This window comes from Misgurnus anguillicaudatus, chromosome 8 (assembly GCF_027580225.2).
Source record: "Misgurnus anguillicaudatus chromosome 8, ASM2758022v2, whole genome shotgun sequence".
NCBI lineage: Eukaryota > Metazoa > Chordata > Actinopteri > Cypriniformes > Cobitidae > Misgurnus > Misgurnus anguillicaudatus.
Genome location: NC_073344.2, coordinates 13036289 through 13058739, shown reverse-complemented (window position 1 = coordinate 13058739; position 22451 = coordinate 13036289). Strand labels below are relative to the sequence as shown.

General features: G+C 37.6%; 1 protein-coding gene across 1 annotated transcript in view; it reads right to left on the bottom strand.

The window, feature by feature from the left end:
• Positions 1 to 2905: 2905 nt before the first annotated feature.
• The window catches only part of atp10a (ATPase phospholipid transporting 10A), a 69698-nt gene continuing 50152 nt past the window's right edge, over positions 2906 to 22451 (bottom strand). Inside the window, exons 15-21 of the mRNA XM_055213424.2 lie at positions 16964 to 17040; positions 11509 to 11634; positions 11134 to 11334; positions 10341 to 10421; positions 9110 to 9214; positions 5941 to 6128; positions 2906 to 4163 (exon numbers count right to left, since the gene is read on the bottom strand). Of these exons, the coding sequence (XP_055069399.2) occupies positions 3467 to 4163; positions 5941 to 6128; positions 9110 to 9214; positions 10341 to 10421; positions 11134 to 11334; positions 11509 to 11634; positions 16964 to 17040 (1475 nt within the window). The 3' untranslated portion in view covers positions 2906 to 3466. The remainder of the gene's footprint in view (positions 4164 to 5940; positions 6129 to 9109; positions 9215 to 10340; positions 10422 to 11133; positions 11335 to 11508; positions 11635 to 16963; positions 17041 to 22451) is intronic.

Sequence of the window (22451 nt, the reverse complement as noted above, 5' to 3'; positions counted from 1 at the left end):
ATATTGCTCCCTCTTATCGCCCACCCATAAGAACTGAAGGGATGAAGTACTTGTGTGCTTTACATTAGCTTCTGGATAGTATTCAGACAAATTTGGTCGTTTTACAGCAAGCTTAATATTTCGTAACCTAATACACAACTAAACCAGTTTCCTCCAAACACTACCAATTATTTATTGTGTGTTTATTAGTAAAATAAAAGAGCTGACATCGTTTTTGGTCAGAAAAATTCATTTTACACAGAATTCACATCTCAAAAAATTATTTTGGTAGGCTCTTCACAAATCGACAATTTTGATAGCGACTACCCAAATGAGATCCCGAAGGTTACACGAGCACAGCGTGATAAATCATCTCATAAAAACTATCTCTCTAGGGAGTCAATAATACACAACACCCCTGACATTTGGATCGTGGAGTTTTTTCATGCTGAGCAAAAGCATGTCGGCCCATGCGCTTGCATGAAACATTCATTACACATACATTACAGCTTTAAAATAATGAGAAATTGCACAGTCACGGGTTCGTCCATTAACTCCCGTCATTGCCTCGGAATAGACAGTGATCAAAACGGAATGTTTTCATGAAACTATTCTGGTGATTCCTGAGGGCGTATGCCATACGTAATGCTTCCTGTGTAATGAAAAAAATAGGACCAATTTGGGTACAGTAACAACGGAGGCGGTGAAGGCACAAAGAGGATGAATAATGGAGCGGCAGCCCCGCGGCGATTATCACTGAATGATGAAATCAGCCCGAGTTGCCGGTTACAGTACAAACGCTCCAGAAGAGACTCCAGCAATAGTGTGCTTCTGGCATCTTTGGTCAAGGAATAGCCGTACGGCTATTGTAAACAGGAGATGAACATATATATTTAAACGGATAAGACTGAAGCAACAAGGCCTTTTTTCCTGATGGGGTAAAGTTGCATCAGATGCACCATGTGTCCTCTCAGACAGTAGCTTTAACATACGGGCTGATATTGTCCAAATTAATATAATTATTTAAAAAAGTGAAATCCTATTCTGCAATGTGTTGATCAAAGCAGCGAAAATTTAAGCTGGTGAATGCAGCAAACACTGTATCTATACATGCAAAGACAGGAAAAAAGCATGATGTGATTTAAAAAAAAATAGTTCATGCAAAAATGTAATGTCATTCTGAACTTGTATGACTTTTTTTGCAGAATACAAAATAAGATATTTTGAAAACGAGTCATACAGGTTTTGAATGACATGCTGAAATGCTGAAAAAACAAAAAAGGATTTATTTTTGGATGAACTATACCTTTAAAAGACACTAAAGGAGAAGTATACATGTAGGTACAACAATGCACAACTCCCCCGAAGGCTGTAATGATGCATACGTGCATAAGCGAGTCATTTTTGGGTGGATTTCTAAGAGCTTCAACGTAATCTGGTAATAAAAGGCAATGGAGGGTCATGCATTGTCATTCTAACACCAAAAAATCTGCATTCCTATTACCCCTATCAAAACTGCTGGGCAGCAACACAAGTCATATGGTGTGACAAAAACAACATGTAAAGAACGAACAGTTAGACATCGGTAAGGGTACATCAATAGCACATATTAATATCTGAACCATTACATGTCAACTTGATCTAATGGTCAATAAAGGCATAAACAACATAAATAGAGGTATGCATTAAAGGGACACTCCACTTTAAAAAAAAAAAATGCTTGTTTTCCAGCTCCCCTAGAGTTAAACATTTAAATCTTACCATTTTGGAATCCATTCAGCAGATCTCCGGGTCTGGCGCTAGCATGTTCAGCATAGCTTAGCACAATCCATTGAATCTGATTAGACCATTAGCATCGTGCTAAAAATAACCAAAGAGTTTTAATATTTTTCCTATTTAAATCTTGACTCTTCTGTAGTTACATCGTGTATAAGACCGACGAAAAATTAAAAGTTGTGTTTTCTAGGCAGATATGGCTAGGAACTATACTCCCATTCTGGCGTAATAATCAAGGACTTTGCTGCTGTAACATGGCTGCAGCAGGCGTAGTGATACCACGCACCGCCAGAAAATAGTCCCCTTGGTTACTTTCAATAGCAGGGGACTATTTTCGGGCACTGCGCAACATCACCACGCCCGCTGCCGCCAGTTTGAGAGTACAGTTCCCAGCACATCTGCCCAGAAAATCGCAACCTCCAATTTTCCGTCGGTCCTAGTACACAATGCAACTACAGAAGAGTCAAGCCCCAAATAGGAAAAATATCCAAACTCTTTTGTTATTTTTTGTGCGATGCTAATGGTCTAATCAGATTCAATGGATTGTGCTAAGCTATGCTAAAAGTGCTAGCGCCAGACCCGGAGACCAGCCAAATGGACTCCAAAACGGCAAGACTCAAACTCTAGGGGAGCTGGAAAACGAGCACACCTTCAAAAAAAAGTGGAATGTCCCTTTAATAGCAGCCATCTTAACTATGTTATATAATGTAATAATTTATGTAAGAAATGTGAAATGGCAAACACTAATGTGACTTTGGTTTAATGTAACAAAATTTTATGTAATTATCTTATGGGATTATCTATGCAAATGACTAAGAGTGATTATTTATAGTAGCTTCGCATAATAACGTTCGTTAAGGGATAGTATCACCCTAAAAAGAAAATTCTGTCATTAGTTACTCACCCTAAACCTTTATGATTTGATGGTACCCATTGACTTATAGTATTTTTTGTGTTCAACCTCATACAGTTTTAGAACAACATGATGAGTAAATGATGACCGGATTTTTATTTTTGGGTGAAATATCCCTTTAATAAGACACATGGGCACAATTTATTCAAATTTAGATTAGTCACAGGGTTTGTCACTTTACTCAAGTAGTTATTTAATTTATCTGTAAATGTTAACCGATACATTAACTTATCAAACTTAGTAGTTAAGATGGCTTTTATTTGTGATTGACTCAATGAGTCACATCTACTGTAATATAAGCACATCAATAGTTCTTAAAGTGAATTTGCTCAGGTATCAATATGATTGTTTAGGTACCCTTACCGTAAAAATAAATTCTTTAGTTACGAACATTTTGTACTGGGGTTTTAAGGTGGGGAATACAAAAACATTGTGTGCGTAGTGCTAACAGAAGTGTCTTATTGTAGGAGGGAAAGGTTCTTTAAAGTGCACCAGGTCCAAATAAACAGATAAAGGAATTTCCTGGACTGCCTCTGCCTTGAAAAACATACCTCCTCTACTTCTGAGATGGTTTATACAAAAAAAAAAAAAAACACATTACAAAAACAATCGTATCAGAACTAGTTTGCATATGCTGGCCACTCAAAAAAAAAAAAAAAAAATTTATTCTAAACTTTATACATCTAAAATATATATATATATATAGTACCAACCTATATCTTTATAAAATCAACACAAATATAATAATATTTCTTAAAGCAACGTGCAAATTTGAACTAGCGTAACGAGTAGAAGGCATCATAGAAATGTCGTTGTAAGTAAATGTTCTTGTGGGCAGCTAGACGATTGGCTGTCCTGCATGTCCCCGCCGCTTTTCGCTAAAAGGGGCTTCTGGTTTAAATAGTCCTCGTCCTCTAGTTTCTGTCCTAACAAACAGCTGGGTGGCGACACAAGCTGTATATTCTCACTTTGAGAAAGCAGCGGTGTGGATGTGAGCAAACGAACCTGACAGAGGTCGGCTGGGCTCAGCGTGTCCTCCAAGCCCGTGGCATCCAAAACTGTCCTGGAGCCAGCAGGGTCTTTGGTGCTTGACGGTTCCTTCGTAAAGTCTAAATTTCCAGAGTCCTGTGTGCACGTCTCAACTTTATCCTGCTTTTTAAGGTTGAGCACGACATGGTTCCCAGAGTTCTTTGAGCTTAAGGGTGTGTCCCTCATCTCCACGCTCTTTGACGGGAAGGGGCTGGCTATAGATTTATCCTTCTGTTTGGTGCCACCCGCACGAGTTTGCTTCATCCTTGGCCGGTAGTCTTTTAGGAAAGGCCCACAGAGGGGTATAAACGGAGCCCGAGGGGTAAAAAGTGACCCGAGTGAGCCCAACTTCATCCGGCTCTGGCTCAGAAAGAGCCTGCGCATGTCCGCCGGCAGCTTGTCCAGCTGTCTTCCCACTTGGACGGGGCTTGGGAACAAGGAACCTTGACAGGCTCTGTAAAAGTATCTGAGAAATACAAAGTACAATTATATTTATATTTCATCAACATATGCTTTCAAACCCATGACCTTGGCATTGCTGGTGCCACACTGTACCAGGTGAGCTACAAGAATGCGAATGAGTGTTGACTACTAACATGTCACTTGCAGTCGCACTTCACAAAACAACCTCAAAAACACAACATACGAATGTTCTGTTTGCTTTAGGCAGATACCCACAAGCCTTTGCACTGCTAATGCAATGCTTTACTTGCTGAGCAACATGATCCACAACACTGCATTATTTAAAAAAATGTAAGAGGAATATATTGGCTGCGTACACACTGCAAACTTTCACAAGTGACAATCGCATTTAAAGGGACATTACACTTTTTTTTGAAAATATGCTCATTTTCCAGCTCCCCTGGAGTTAAACATTTGATTTTTACCATTTTGGAATCCATTCAGCTGATCTCTGGGTCTGGCGCTAGCACTTTTAGCATAGCTTAGCATAATCCATTGAATCTGATTAGACCATTAGCATCAGGCTAAAAATTAACCAAAGTTTGGATATTTTTTTAATTTAAAACTTGACTCTTTTGTAGTTACATCATGTACTAAGACCGAAGGAAAATTTAAAGTTGTGATTTTCTAGGCAGATATGGTTAGGAACTATACTCTCATTCTGGCGTAATAATAAAGGACTTTGCTGATGTAACATGGCTGCAGCAGGCGTAGTGATATTACGCAGTGCCCGAAAATAATTCCCTGCCTTTGAAAGTAACCAAGTGGACTATTTTCGGGCAGTGCGCAATATCAAGTTTTAAATAGGAAAAGATAGAAACTCTTTGGTAAATCTTTAGCGCCATGCCAATGGTCTAATCAGATTCAACGGACCGTGCCAAGCCATGCCAGCGCCAGACCCGGAGATCAGCCGAATGGACTCCAAAACGGCAAGAATCAAACGTTCAACACTAAGGAAGCTGGAAAATGAGCATATTTTCCAAAAAAGTGAAGTGTCCCTTTAAATGCGGGAGTGAATCCCCGAAATGTTCGTTACCTGTCTATATGGAACAAGACTCACTCCCAAAAATGTGATGATTGACAAAGAGTTAACCATAGCAACGTTCTGCTGTCTCGCGTGCTTATCACTCACAGCTTTGACCAAAATAATTTAACAGCGTTATGTTTTGCAATAAACATCCGTCTTGGCGTTGTGTATTGTACGCATTTATGAGGCTGCTCCACAGCGTGCTATCTTGCGGTGTTGCCAGGTCCTCTTCTTTTTTGTACATACATATCGTTTTGGCGCTTAACCATTTATGGCTTTTGGCTCATGATGCCATCAAGTTTTTGATGTTTTTAAAGTGTGAAGGTGCCGGTCCCAACATTTTGATCTTTGAGGTAAAGAATTTGGATTTCTTTATCTTTATTATTGGATTTTTATTGTTCGCTTTTTTCGTGGAAGATCTGGCAACACTAGTCGACAAACACTCATGCCTCTGTCATTTTCTGCACTTTCCCCGCATACAGAAGACTTTTTCCCCCTTCTAGGAATGTATTTGTTCAGACCGGTCATGTCCATGATGCACGTTTAAACACTTGATTAACTACTAGTTGTTCAGTTCGGTGATGTACACACTATGCAGAGTTTCTGTAAATGCGGTTATCACTACGGGAGTTAATTCGGTTGTAGAATGCAGTTGTCAGTCCTGTAAATCACTGTGTACAGAACAGGATTAAGCATTAAAAGGTGAAGTGACAACCGAATCAATATGCAGTGTGTAAGGACCATAGATACATACCTGGGAAGAAGAGCAGCGATAGGTGTGACAACACACAGCAGGTAGAACATAGGATCTCCCAGAAGCCTTTGCATGGTCCAGTAAGTGTTGGAGGGAGCGAAACAGGTTGGGCAGGAAGCATTGTAGCACAGAGCTACAGTAAAGAAGAGAGCCATACTGAAGCCAATCGATACCCAGTTCATCCATGTCTGTGAAATAAAACAAATGTAAACGTGTTACTAAACGACTCAATGACTCAAAAGTCATCACTTATCGCTCATTAGTGAGCACTTTCAAGTGCAAAAAACACTCAATCAAATGTAATTAAGAGTAGGTTACTTCAAATGACTTATACTTCTTATGATCTGATACGTTGGCAGAAAACATATTGGATCACAAAACAATCTGGACTCCATTTATGACTGCATTCTGTGCCGTCCGGTACACAGAATTGCCTAAACCCTTTGTTAGGGCCTAGCCAAAATCAGCCAAACTCAACACCTCACCCCAGATGACTTAAAAGAAGTTTTTCACTCTTTGCTCTAGTACATGTGTTCATTTTCCCGGGCAGCGTGTGGAGCGATGGACCTGCCAGTCCGACTATTGGAAACGTTTACTCTCTACTCGAGCCATTTACCGTGAAGAACAGCCTCTTCCACACCAGAAGCCATCATCGTGTCCGAAAAGACAGTGGGGCTGCGGTGGACATTTTTCACGCGGCTGAAAATTTACAGCGGCGGTGTAATGGAAAAAGCTCTAATCCAATTCGCCCTCATAAATCTAAAACAGCGACTCTCAAGAACGAGGGGAAGGGGGGGGGACAGAACGCAGCTGCGCTCATACATAACCGCAGCAAATAGATCGGCCCGCAGCACGCCGCTACTGCACGGGACACAGGACAGACATCAGCTATTAGCCTTGGCCACCCCGTGTGCAAAGGACGTGGTGTGCGAAAGGGCATGCGAGCGGTAAGCCGAACTGAGGTGGACTTTACGTGCCGTCGGGCTGATGTATGGCTCCCGACGGCGCAGTGTCACCCGGTTCAAGCCAATCAGAGAGACTCCCTGCGTAAATGTCTGTGGCGGTGTCGGCATCACCCTGCTTTTACTCACCATGGCTCATTTAAGAATGTGAGAGGAACAAGAACGCCTTGTTTTTATCTCGACACCTATAAATATGTGCGAAATGAGTTTTGGGAAAAGCCAAAGCTCTTCATCATTTCTGAAATGCTAAACCTTTTATGATGGATTGCACCCATGACATAGAACATCACCACACGTACAAGTACAATATAAGAGACTGTTTCAGACATACTTATAAGAGACAGAGAAAATGGGTTAGAGAATACACAGAATAGAGAATAAACAATAAAAAACCATAGTAGGATAAAATATGACTGCATTATGAAGAAAAAAGCAATACAAACAACTAATACAATGTGCATATCAGTTGAGTCAAGCAACGATTTAGCTGCTTATTTTATCATTATCATCACAATCCTTCCAAGACTTTGAGAAAAACAACTTATTACATCATCATATGACCTTGCCGGTGAAAAACCAGATAAAGTCATTTTTTGAGATTTACTTTTTTCCACATAAAATAAATACATAATGTAAAGAACATTTTGTGAAAATAAAACCTAGATATCTTTAACACTGGCTGAGTAAGGTCATGTCAAAGATTGAAATCAATGTTAAACAAATGAGTGAAATGAAACTTTAATGCTCCTAAACACATACTTGAAATATGAGAGTCATGATTCTCAGAGATCATAAAACCTCATAAATAATAAATAACAAATAAATATAAATAAATAAAAATATTAAAATAATAAAAATATTAAAAATAAATAAATTAAAAAATAATAACTTTTTACACCTGGTATTAAAGGATTACTCAATTTTCTTAAAAATAAAAAAGTCGTGACAATTTCTTTGTTCAGTCGAGAAGAAATTAAGTAAAAAAAGAACATTCCAGGATTTTTCTCAATTTAAAAGACTTCATAGTTTTAATGCAGTTAAAAATTGCAGTTTCTCTTTGGGTCCTTATCCGAGATCTATAAATCTGCGCATGACGTACTATCAGAGCCAATCAGCGAGCTTGTTACATCCACCTGACCATAGCTAATTTGCATTTCTCATTTGACCATTTGCAAGGACCCGAAAAGCAAATCGAAAAGCGAAAAGAATAAGGAGAACCATCGGGAAATGAAAACAGAAATGTTAAACGTAAACGCCCTTTTAAATGCCTAATTTAAACCTGTATTTGTAGTTCAATTTATAAATCCAGTTATTTATTTCTCTTTTTAAATTGCTTTTTGAAATACATTTTGAAATTCCATTATTTAATTAAGAATTTTGTAAATGCAATTTAAAACGACAAACTTATTGAGTGTTTTATTTTGTTTTTGTAAATTGTTATATTATTTGAACAATTTATTAATGGATTCATATTTCATTTCTACATTATTTTTATAATCTCCCTTTTTATTGCCTAAAAAAATGTTACAATGATTTTTTTGTCTATTTATTTATAGATTAGTTAATTAATTTTTAAACAAATGTATTAATTGCTATTTTTATTGTCCAGGTAGTTAAATATTGAAGTTCTTTATTACATTTTTCATGACTCTTGTGGTCCTCCATACTTCCACGTTTAATGTATAAAAAAAATACGGAGGGTGGGGGAGGCAAATTTACTGGTCGCACATGTGCGACTGGATGTAAAATTCAGTCGCACACTCTCAAATTTTTGGTCGCAGTCTGGAGCCCTGCATATACATGTACAAAACTCTGTGCAGCATGTTTACTTGCAACACAAGCAGCGGACTCTGACCTAATATTAGTTTTCATCAATTTAAACCCGTCATTTCTCCCACTCGCATTTAAACAAAAGCAGAGGGACTCACCAACAGTCTCCACAGACCACCCCCTCAAGAAATCAGGACAGCAGCAGTCAAAATTGGACAAAATAGACGGATTAAAAGTCCAGATGTAAACATGAATGTGTTTCTCTCGTCCACTTGTGATCAGATTTATATCAGGTATAAACAGCCCCTAAAGCATTACAATGTATTGAGCTGTGTCACGTAGTGTTCTGATGTAGTGTATAGTGTGACATGTGAATCTTGTGAAATACTTTCTAATATCCAGTCTTGCATACAAATCAGGATTGAAGCACGACTCACCCAGGTTTTGGTCTCAATGCCCAAATGTATCAGGATGGTGAAGAGGGCCAAGGTGGTGATTGGAGTTCCCCACGTGAACAAATCCACATCAGTGTCTGCGTAAGCCTGAGAAAGTGCACAATACTCTTGAATTACAGTTAATCGTTAAATTAGAATTACACTATCATTACATTTAGTTATCAATAGAGTTATTAACATATACATTTTGGGTAACACTTTATTTTACAGTGTCTGTGTTACAGTGTAATTATCTAAGTACGGAGTAATACAAAATAACAACCATGTACTTAGGGTTGGTTTAGGGTTATTTGCATGTAACTATGCATAATTAAACACTTTAACTATAGTATGTACATGCAATGTGTACCAAAGACACTGTAAAACAAAGCGGTACCAAAATTCTGTAATAAATAATTTTTGCATCATGAAAATTTTTTTATCTTAAAGGGATACTTCACCGATTTAGCATTCAGCTTTGTATCTGTAGAAACCCGGCAGTATTACTGAATGACCATGTTTCCCTCCATCATTTCCCCCTGAGAGGAGAGATATCTGCATTTTGGTTCTGCAAAAAAGTCCTCCGATGATGCAAAAATCGTCATATTACATCATCGGAGGACTTTTTTGCAGTACCAAAATGCAGATATCTCTCCTCTCAGGGGGAAATGATGGAGGGAAACATGGTCATTCAGTAATACTGCCGGGTTTCTACAGATACAAAGCTGAATGCTAAATCGGTGAAGTATCCCTTTAAGGTACCTCCTTTTTGCATTGGTGAAATATTCTTATATTCCTTAATATTCCAACAAGACACATAAATAAATAAATATTGCTGAAATGGTTAGATCTCGTTTGGCAAAATGCTTGCGATAGTCCTGATTTGAATTAAAACGTCTACTAAATTACTTAATGAAATGCAAATGTGCTTTGCACAATATTTTAACACCATGCTGTTTTATTTATTAGACGTTTTGTTTGTGCAACAACTAAGTATTTGTCTCTAAATTAGACATTTGAGTTATTTGCAGGCTTTTTCTAAAAATATTGATAAATGCCACTACCAAGTGAATTTTCAATTAATTTAATCAAAATATTAAATTGATTACGAGCCCTAGTTATTAAAAATAAGGAGATTTACAAAATACCAGACCAAAAAGTTAGATGTGGGGCACAAACTGTGTATTTTGGACCCAATTCCAACCAATGCACATAAGAATCAAATCAGACTTACAAAGTATGGGATGAAGAAACAGATGAGGCTTTGGTAAAAGGCATCAATCATGTTCATCCAGAACATATAAGGTTTATATTCCTGTAAAAGCAATTCAGAGAAAAACTCAGTTAACCACTCCATGAATCCAAACGATAACGCAGAACAAAATAACCATTGGTTTTATTACAACATCATTAGATGTTCAGCTAATGGAGGGAAAGGACGTTATACTTTGTGACTAACTCAAAATAAAAGAAGTCCTCAGCAGAAGATGCTTTTAGTCAAGCAGAAGCAACCGCCGCAGTTTAATTATCATGGGTTGCACAATTTCAGCGCTCTGTGGATGATTAGTGTTTTTTTATAAAAATGTTTGCTCTGTTTTCCCGCTTATGAAACCCAGCACAGAATAAAAGAGCCATTTTAAAACGGGTCAGCAAAAAAACAATCATCAAAGCAATAACTGTGGCAACCGCTGCACGGGTAATAAACTTCACCTGCTTATCGAGAAACTGCTGACACGATGCTCCGGGGGCAACTCATATCTAAATACATGCGACAAAACATTATTCAAGGGTTTTTATTTACAAACTTTTCTGTCTAAATTATAATACCATTTACGCATTTTATTTATGCGTTCAGTCCAACCCACGAACGAGTTCCTGTAGCTCAATTTGTTGGTGCTTGCAACTCCAAGGTCGTAGGTTTGATTCTCATGCCAACTGATAAAAACTTCTAAATATTTTCTTGTGTGCTTCTGACTTTGTCATTGCTAGATAAAAACATTTGGCAAATGCATAAATGAAAAACGCACCTCCGAGTTTTGCCCATTCATGTAGAGCTGAGGAAGCTCCTTTAGGGTTTCTGCTGACACATTTTTGTCAAGGGTCCCAGTGATGAGTTGAGGGAATGCAGAGAACATCAGGTTGAAGAAGATCAGATACCACTGATCGACCATGGCTGACCCCGAGAACCCACAGTAGAACTGATACCAGAAGATCAGCGCAACAAACATCTAGGCCGAAATACAAAACAGAAATGTAAGCATGTAAAAATGGTCAATTAGGAAGATAAAAAATTTACTTGCTTAAAACCACTTTACATCATTTACAAATTGCATAGAAAAGAGAAAATTAAATAAATTTTTATTATGTATTGTTGATATGCAGAAAACCAGTGAAATTCTTACAGCATTTTTGTAGAAAAAGTAAAGGATCATGTTGGCTAGACGAGAGTAACACCAGTGACCATGAACCAAGAGAAGTTTCTGCAGGTATCGAAACCGTGGCAGGGCAAAATCACTGGCCATTACTGCCTATGAAAAGGAGAAAGTGAAAAAATGCTTAATGGTTCTCAAAATTCCTGTGCAAACACCGAACAATAATTATTGTAGGAAATGATGGGTTTCACTACAAATATCACAAAAAAAAGAAAAGAAAACTGTAATACTTTACAATATTCGTATTAGTACATTAGTAAATGCATTAAAAGTGCAGTGTGTAATTTTTTAAAGGATCTCTTGACAGAAATGCAAAATAATATACAAAACTATATTATCAGGGGTGTATAAAGACCTTTCATAATGAACCGTTATGTGTTTATTACTTTAGAACGAGACTTTTTTTTATCTACATACACCGAGGGTCCCCTTACACGGAAGTCGCCCTTTTTTGCTGACATTTTTCTACAGAAGCCCTTAAAGGACACATTTTTTACTAAGTTGTCTCAGACGATGACATTTGTCCGGTGCCGGCTACCGTAGATTCTCTATGTGTTTCAAAAGCGAGGGGTGAGCAGTGGACTAAGCCTTTGGTTGCAATTCGCAACCTCACCACTAGATGCCACTAAAAGGTACACACTGCACCTTTAACTAACATGAACAAACAATGAATAATATAGTTTTTCGAATGTATTAATTCTAGTTATTACATGGCTCGTTGGAATGCTTAATTCTGATTGGCCAGTCGTGACATTTGCAAATTCATTATTCCCAGATAACAGATTAAAACTAATAACTCAATAACCCGTCCCGAATGTTGCAAATCATTTTGACAGGTACAGTTTAATATTACACAAAAATTAAATGTAAATGTGTCTTTTAATAACATATATGACATTATATTTACAAATAGCGTGGTCGTGACATTTAACTTAAAAAACTGAAAATATAAGTGTTTTCCTTATATAGACCGTTTCATCGGGCGCACGTGCGGTGACGCGATAAGCGTCTGGTCCGAACTTTACTTCCAGTTTCTGTTTCAGATACCTCGTCGAAAATAACAAATGTTTTGGGTTCCTATGTAATCTACGTGTTGTTTATTTTGCTTGTTATATAAATAAACTACTTTAAAAGGACTTTGTTGTTATTTATTCTTCGCAGAGTTTACCGGAAGTTACGTGATGACTACGAAAGTTGCGTGTTTATGTTGTTTCTGCTGAAACCGTCTATAAATTTTATTGTAAAGTTTTACCAAAAAATCCAAAGACAAATAAAACAAATATTTTACATAAAAATGTCACTCTCATTACTGTAATTAATGCAGATTCTAATAAGTTATATTTACTTAAATACTACATGTAGAGCATGAATTATAATACTGTATATACTTACATTTAATTACAAATATATGAAGAGTTTGCTTCAAAAACGCGATAAACGTCATTTAAAAAAAATTAATTACTGCCAAAATCAGTATTGTATCAGGTCAGTAATAAAAAGTCAATTCTTCATTTTAAGCAAAATCCAATATCTGCCGTTTTATTCTGTTATCTTTTCTCCCTTTATTTCCAAACCGCGATAAACGCCAGTCCTCCTTCTCTGTAGAATGCAATAAATCCATTCAAAAACAAAATAATACTTTGAAGGCATTGATAAACCTGTGGAGGTTTTCTGTGGCGGGGAAGAAACGTAAGTCATCAAAATCAAATAATTTACGTGAGAGGCACTCGGGCGAAGGAAAAATGCTGGCTGTTGCTTGTTCTCACACGACAGCATCAAGCTTCTGTCATGCTAACACATTGACCCCTTATGAAAAACTTTCCATTATTTTACTCAAAGTCAACGAAAATCGAGCAGGACCAAAACATTTTACAGCTGATCTCTGTCAAAAAAGTTCAGCAACGACGTCCCAAGGATGACCGCAACAATGACAGTGTTCTTAATATGACAAAGTAAGTGTTTTGATTGATGCCATTAATGTTTATTTTTAATCAATGTATACCACTAGTCAACTAAATGAATATAACATGGCAAAATGAATGCACATTTATATATTGATTCAGTAGATTTTTTGCATTTTGCAGAAAACAAGAATTAGTTTTATAATAATTCTTTGAAAATCAAATTATGGATTTGATTTTTTAATGTTATTATAACCTAAAGATGCTATGTGAAAGTTAGTAACAGAAAATAGTGGTTTTCATCTTGTCACTTTCTTGGTATAGAAAACACATTTTTACCCAAATTAGTCAAAATGGAATTTTTGCTTTTTGGAACCAAACTCTTCATATATTTTATTCATGCCAGTGCGCTATTAAAAATGGTTAGCAAGTGCATTGTGTGTACAAATACGTCCATATATTGTGAGAAGCAGGCACATTGAGGTAAAGTGCTTAAAACATTCACATAAACAGCCTTGAGGCCCACGATCAATCATAACAGACGTGCAAACATAGTGCCAAGACACCGTCATACATTCATAAGCTATATGAAAGATTAACATCAGCCTGGTGACAACACACTCTTTTTTAAAAAAGGACATTTTTGCATTAATAAAGAAGTCTTTCTAACTAGTGATTCTGGTGAAAACGTTTTCCCGTCCATCACTATCTATTTCTTATAATACATTTGTGACAGCTGCTTGCGTCAGGAAGCTAACATAACATCTATCAGAGTGACAGATGCGGCTCTGTTGCCTCCAATGGCGGTTGGGATTTTAATCAAGATACTTTTGGCCTGACACCACCCCATCAACCATCTTCCCCACCCTGCTGTCATTCTCATCAAGGACTAAAAAAGCATACATGGCAGGTGCGATGAGTTATTACCCAGACATGTTCATGACATCATGGCAGTGTTTCCTACTGTGCCCCTCTTCTGTTTGTGCATACATAGGCATTATAGGATTGGCAACGTGTATTTTGGTTTGTCTTTTGTTTAAAGGATTAGTCCATTTTCTTAAAAAAATCCAGATAATTTACTCACCACTGTCATCCAAAATGTTGATGTCTTTCTTTGTTCAGTCGAGAAGAAATTATGTTTTTTGAGAAAAACATTCCAGGATGTTTCTCATTTTAATGGACATTAATGGACACCAACACTAAAATTGCAGTTTCAATGCAGCATCAATGGAATATAAACAATCCCAAACGAGGCATAAGGGTCTTATCTAGGAAACGATTGTCATTTTTGGAAAGTAAAATAAAAAATATGCACTTTTAAACTCTTCTTCCTCCGGCTGTGTGAAGAGCCAGCACGACCTCACGTAATTGCGTAATGACGTGGAAAGGTCACATGTTACATATATGAAACGCACATTTGCGGAACATTTTAAACAATAAACTGACACAAAGACATTAATTAGTATCATTCCACATACAGCGATGTCGGAACGGTCCTCTTTCTCCACACTTGTAAACACTGGGGCATAGTTTCGATACGTCATCTGTGACCTCTTGATGTGATGATGTATTTCGTGAGGTCACGCTGGATCGGAGAGGGACGAAAAGTTGTGGTTTAAAAGTGCATATTTTTTTATTTTTCTTGCCAAAAATGACAATCGTTTTGCTAGATAAGACCCTTATGCCTCGTTTGAGATCGTTTAGAGTCCTTTGAAACTGCAATTTGGAACTGCATTGAGGCTGTTAAGTGTTGGGGTCCATTAAAGTCCCTTAAAATGAGAAAAATTCTGGAATGTTTTCCTTTAAAAAAAACATAATTTCTTCTCGACTGAACAAAGAAAGGCATCTACATTTCGGGCGGGCAACTTTTCAAAAAAAAAAAAAAAAAAAGGCTGGCGGCGAATGAGTTAATAGGTGAGTCAGATTCAGTAATCACCAATTATCAGACTGATTCAAACTTATTCTTAAAATCATTTGTTCGTCAGTCGGAAAACATTGCTATAAGGGGTTCGTTTTTTAAGTGCAGATCGTTTTTATGGTACACGCTCGTATTATCTTATCACATTGAAGCTCAGAAACCAGTTTCGGTTTCTTCCACCTCAATTCTGTAGATTCAGCAGAAAATCAGCGCTGCATCACATTTTGAGTGACAGAGTCATAAACAGATGCTCATTATGGTTTTTAATGTTTAACATTGACCTCAAAGAGATCTCGGATGAGAGAAGCACTTCAGCACGCAGCAGTGAGCGTTGCCTCGTTACGCTCGGATCATTCGCTGAATTAATTAATCTGCATGATGCATGAGACAAAGTGTCAAACGGATGAGCTCATGGTGGCGACTTCATCTCCACTCGCCTCATCAAAATAAATGCGATGCAAGTCCACCACTGAAAACAAGGCTGATGGGGTCAGGTTGGTGTTTTTGGGGGTAAAGTCAAGTTTTGGAGAAACCACAGAGACGTAGACGTGGAGGGCGCCCTAAATACACAAACAATTAAAGCAAACATATGCTGTGCATCACACAGATCAGCTGCAGGGTTAATTTCATTTATAAAAGCATGGGTCAATGTACCAGCCATAGAGTTAATTTAATGTTAAGGTTGTGAAAGGTTTCATTTATCAAGTATACCCAGCGCTGCCGTATCTTGGCCAAAAAATTTCATAAAGCATGAATTATGCATATCCAGTATCTTGGCACATTAACTCTCCAGTGCTGCTTTGTAATGTTCAATCTTTTCTACTCAAGGCAAAGCAGTGCATAAAGTATGATTATGTTGCAATCTGGCGATGCATTTGATTTAACCAGAAGCAATCATCTCTCTTTTTTGAAAATATTTTTGCACCATCTTGCACCAGAAAAGAGTGTTTTCCTGAACGCTCCATGATGTTTCCATTGGAAAAAATGCAGTCCCTGCCCAAAGTCATGCTATTGGTTGAGACAATGTGGCCAAGCTGCACTTGTCTAGATGTTTAACCATACAGAGCAATGTTTTGGGTGCCACAGAGCCAGATTTACACTTTTAAGTGAAATCAGCCTATGAATGGCTTACTTAAAGGTGCAGTGTGGGATTTTTATAAGGATCTCTTGACCGAAAGGCAATATTATATACATAACTATATTATCAGCGGTGTATAAAGACACTACAAAATGATCTGTATTATTTTTATTACCTTAGTATGAGCTGTTTTTATCTACATACACTGCGGGTATTCTTCCGTAAAGAAGCCGTTATGTTTCTACAGTAGCCCTAAATGGACAAAACATCTTATAGAACGTTGTCTTACACGATGACGTGTTTGTTCTGTGGTGGCTACCATAGCTTCACTTTGCGTTTTAAAAATGAGTAAGCTGTGGACTGAGCCTTTAGTTGCAATTCTTACCACTAGATACAGCTAAAAGTCCCACATTGCACCTTTAATGCAGTCTCTGCATAAGCTGATAGGGGAAAGTTTTTTAACATCCATATTTAAGTCCATTTGTCATTCACATCTGCTTCCCCTGAATATTCCCCATTTCTCCTTACCTGCATGCCTTCCTGTCCAGAAATCCCCACGCCAACATCAGCTACCTGGATCATGCTGACATCATTAGCCCCATCACCTAAAATGAATGAGACGGATAGAACGAAATAGTCAGAAAGAGTTCACATCCATTTCATCTTGCACAATGTCATCGTGCACTAATGCAAACATTGCATCAGCTGCAAAGTGCTTGGCTGGCAGAATCCAACCACATAAATTACAGCAAAAACCCAAAACAGAAACTGTAAGGATATACTGGAATAATATTGTGACCTTACATCAATGTCACCTTTAACACACCAACATTTCATTGTGAAAAAAAAATGCAATTCAACAATAAATCCATGGGGGGTACTAGCTTCACCTATTAGGTTTAACAGAAAAACGAGTTTGCAAGGTTATGCATAGATCTGATGTCTTTTGTGATGTACTGAAGTCTGATGTAATTGTATAGACGGTTTCAACAGTAACGACATAAGCGGCTTTCGTGGTCAACACGTAACTTCCGGTAAACTCGCTAAGAATAAATAACAACTAAGTTCTTTTAAAGTAGTTTATTTATATAACAAGCAAAATAAACAACATTTACACTACCTAGGAAACCAAAACATTTTATTTTCGACGAGGTATTTGTTTAAGAGTTCAGTTTCAGCAACTGGTCAGACGAAAGTTCGGAACAGATACGTAATCGCGTCACCGCACATGCAACCGATGAAACTGTCAATTGGTCAGGGTTTCCCAAACTTGAATTTGCAAGGGGTTGTGAGTTGATAAAACAATTAATTACAATTAAATCATAAAATGTAAATAAATTGTTTTATTTATGTTTGAATTTAATTCAAACATAAATAAAAACACTTACTAACAAATACATATATATTTTATTTGTTTAATTTGAATGCCATGTGACCAATATATCAGAAAAACTCATGCGAAATGGACGGATACATTTTATGTAATAATAATAGAAAATTACCAGAATAACCAGGTAATTACTAGGTAAACTATTAAATTATTGAAATATTTACAAAAAAATATCAGGGGGTACTTTGAGTAAATAATAGGTCAGGGGGGTTCGGCTGACAAAATAGTTAGAAAACCCCTGGTATAGGTAAAAGAAACTTAAAGGTATGGATGCTCGATCGATAACAGCATTAAATGACTCGATCTGTACTCGCTAAATTTGCCGATCTCATGAACCGATCATTCTGTTTACTTTAGTCATCATAGGAATCCTGAATGCGGCTGCAATTAGAAACAATTTTTTTTATGCAGTGCGAGCATTTTTTACAACCCGTTGCTCATGTACGATGTGCAGATTTGTGTTTCTCTCTCTGCCTTTAAAGAGATATGTGTATTTCTATGAGGATGGCTCTGGTCAACAGCGCGACACATTTTCAATCCCCATCAAACAGCGTATACGACACATGCCAAAAGTTTATTATTTGCATGCGTTTTAAAGTTTTGATCGCTTAAACTTTCATTTTCCTCACAGCAGCCGGTCATCAGTGATACACCGAACAGAGCGATCTCGCTCACGTCTTAAAGCTACAGTAACCTAATTCATCTCTCAAGAAAATCACTCTCTGCTCTTGACTAAGGAACTGTTACCGTGGGTTCACACCAGCCATGTTTGAGGCCTCAAAATATTAAATATCTCTTTGAAGAAGAAATATTTGTTGTGCTTATTTATTTGATTCTTTATTATTAAAACAATAATATACCTAATTACTGCAAGTAATATAACAAAGGCAACATCTGTGGTATTACTTTATCTAGAAAAACAGTTAACTGTTACAGTCATCAAAGAGCTTGCATATTAGCAAAAAAAAAAAAAAAAACGGTATCAGAATCGGTATCGGCTGATCACGAAGAAAACAAATCGGTATCGGCTGCAAAAATCCTGATCGGAGCATCCCTACTTAAAAGCGAACCAAAATATTTCCCCCAAACACCTGCATTAATGATTGTAGGCAATGCCCACTTTTCAAAATCCAATAAATTCTTGATGGACAAAGAAAGACTGATTGAATATTACATTTATTACTCAAAAACAATAATTTCATGTTAATGTGAACACCTTTAAACAAACGCCTAAAAGGTGTAGCAGTTTGGTTAAAGATGGTGCGAGTAATGATTATGAGCAATAAGCACAATTAAAGGATTATGAACTTTTAATCTAATATACTTAACACCAGAGAAAAACAAGCTGTTCTTCAGTCCACAAATACTTGGTGTTTGAAGATGTTTGGTTTGGATCTTTCCAACTGCCCTGAGGTTGTTTTTCAAAACCATCTCTGTTGCCGCCTCAGGAAGAGAGCACAATGCTAACTCAACCCGGAGCTATCATCAAAAGCCCAGTTTTGAGCTAAAACGCTACTCGCCTTTGAAGTATAACAGCCCACTGAGAGCATCAGTTGCCTTTGTCCGAACTGAAACAAACAAACATGGCAGCCAAATACAACAAGACCACCTTTATTTGAAGTACAGCAACAAAGCAAACATACTTAGCACTAGAACTGGACACATCTGCTGCAAAAAGTTTCTGCCCAGTTCACCCTTAATCTCAGTCTGAGTCTCAGATTCGATTTATAACGAATCCTGTCGATTTTGCCGCAGGAGATTTTATTTACGACACCGCCTAGGGTCATTGGAATGCCCCGTCCCTTCATCCCATCCAAAATGGTGGTGTTAACGTTACAAAAGATGTGCTTTTGCATTTCCTCGAGCCAGAAATGAATCACAAAACCTTTATCAAGGAGGAACATGGGAGGTGGCGGTGACCTGAGGTAACCTACGCTTCCTCTTTCCATAGGCAGGTGGCTCAGATGCACCTTGAATCTCTCTCTCTCTCTCTCCCTAAAGCCATCTGGATAATTAGCCAGAGTGCTGCGTAGGCTTGTAAATGTGGCATTCTGCGCTAGGGAAAGGACAGACACGTGCTGTCCAGTCATCAACGAAATGTTTACTTCGCAACACCGGGGACCATTAATCTCAGAATTTGACTCGCCAGGCAAAAAAGTATGAGAAAAAACAACGGCGGCAACAAAAAAGAACCTCTACGTGGGCCATTTTGGGCTTTTTATGAAGATACAATAGTTCACTGCCACTAACATCAGCTCTGCAGAACACAAGGAAGTTTATTTGTGGCTGTTGTCTTAGTCTGCATTTGATGTTTATGGCCACTGAGGGACCATCAGCTATAGATTGGATTTTGAAAGACTCTCCCTTCTTGCAAAGCAGGCAAATTAACTATATGTTATTAAAAAACTGCTTGAGATTAAACATTTGGATAAAACATAATATTGGAAAAAACACAAAATAACAAATATATAATTTGGTGGATCCTATGAAGAGGCACAAGGAAAATGTATACAACATAACTATTATTTATATATATGTGTGTGTGTGTGTGTGTGTGTGTGTGTGTTGTTACCATAGACTGTAAAAAATATGAACTTAGTCACCCATAGGTGTGAAGAGCTTTTTTAAAGCCAATAGTTGGCAGAGCCTGCCTTTCGCCATCTTGGCAGCACGCCACCGTGCATCACTCGCAAATAATCGTAAATGGTTAAATAGTGGGACGTGGGTGAAGCGGATGTGGCTGGTTGCTAAAACCACGCCTGCATAGCTTGACAGTAGTGACAGAGGTGGCAGTTCACCCGTCACTCAAGTGGCCACACCCTTAATTAAGCAGAACTTTAAGGCTTAAAGTGGACATTTTACTCATTTTTGTTAAGATGTCAAATAAATCTTTGGTGTCCCACGTATGTGAAGTTCTAGCTCAAAATATCATATATATAATTTATTATAACATGTTAAAATTGCCACTTTGTAAGTGTGAGCAAAAATGTGCCGTTTTTGGGTGTGTCCTTTTAAAGGTGCAGTGTGTAATTTTAAGAAGGATCTCTTGACAGAAATGCAATATAATATACAAAACTACATTATCATGGGTGTATAAAGAACTTTTTATAATGAATCGTTATGTTTTAATTACCTTAGAATGAGATGTTTTTATCTACATGCACGAGGGTCGCCATTTTGTGCCACCACGTTTATACAGAAGCCCTTAACGGACAAACATTTTTGTCTCCGACGATGACATGTTTTTCCGGTGGCGGCTACTGTAGCTTCTCTATGCGTTTCAAAAGCCAGCGGTGAGCAGTCGGCTGAGCCGTTGGTTGCAATTCTTAACCTCACCACTAGATGCCGCAAAAATTTACACACTCCACCTTTAAATGCAAATAACATCACAAGGGGAGCCACATTTCAATTACCTATTTATTCACATGCTTGCAGAGAATGGTTTAGCAAAACTTAATTACTGGGTTGTTCTTTTTCAAATTTACTAGGTTGGCAAAATTTTCACTGGCCACACCAAAAAAAGATTTGATTGCCACATATTTAAAATAATAATCAAAAGCCAAATATAATTGTATACATATACAAAAGACATGATCTAATGAAAAATACTCCTGTTTGCTTTACCTGTAAACTGACTGCAAATTGTGCAAAACATTAAATCGTTTATTTTATCATGTTTCACCCAAGTAATAATTACGTTTTCGTTTGGCCTTATAATTAGAGGGCGCTGGCGCCCCCACCATCTTAACGTCTCTTTGCTCTACCAGCTGATGTTACACACAACACACGCAACAACCAATAAGGTAGAAGAAAAATCATTTCATTGCGGAGAAGTTTACATTCGTGACACTTAAAATGTCTCGATTGTAACACTGCATAAGCATACATACAGACAAAAAGCCACAAGCAGAAAATATATTTTAGTGACTGAGGGCAAAGCACAATAATGTTTACTGGCCTGAGCATCTCTCACGCTGACCCCGGGCCATCGGGCAGTCCTTTATGCTGATCCCGAGCTATATAGACCAAAAACACTATTTGTACCAAGCTGTAAACATATTTATTTCTGCTGTAAAGTGGGCAGTTTAACATGGTGGGTTTATGGGATTGACTCTCTTTTGGACGCAGTCTCTAGCAGCCAGTCGATGAATTGCAGTTTGTCACATCCATGTTGGCTTCACGATACAGAACTGAAGGTTGGCCCTTGGTTGTAACGTACAGTATGTATGCATGTTTAAAGCTACAGCCCATAATTTTGTTTGGTTACTAAAAATTAACTCTTGATCAAGAACATAAACAATCAATGATGAAAACTATCTCCTTACCTTACCACAATTCAAAATGATAAGCTTATAACGATAATTTACACTTTTCCGAGAAGTTTAAAGATGTGTGACATAATTTGCAATTTTATGTTTTAAACAGAGATGGCGATAGAGAGGGCTGGAACTTTAAAGTATTTGCATGTAATTACACTCTTGACCTTTCCCCTAACCCTAAAGCCGGAGTATAGTCTGTTTTTCATGTATACGTGGATCTACGCGCATGGTCAAACACAGCCTTGCAATGCATAGTTTTTGCCTGTGAACTCTCAATATACCTTCCACTGGGAGTTAAAAAGTTAAC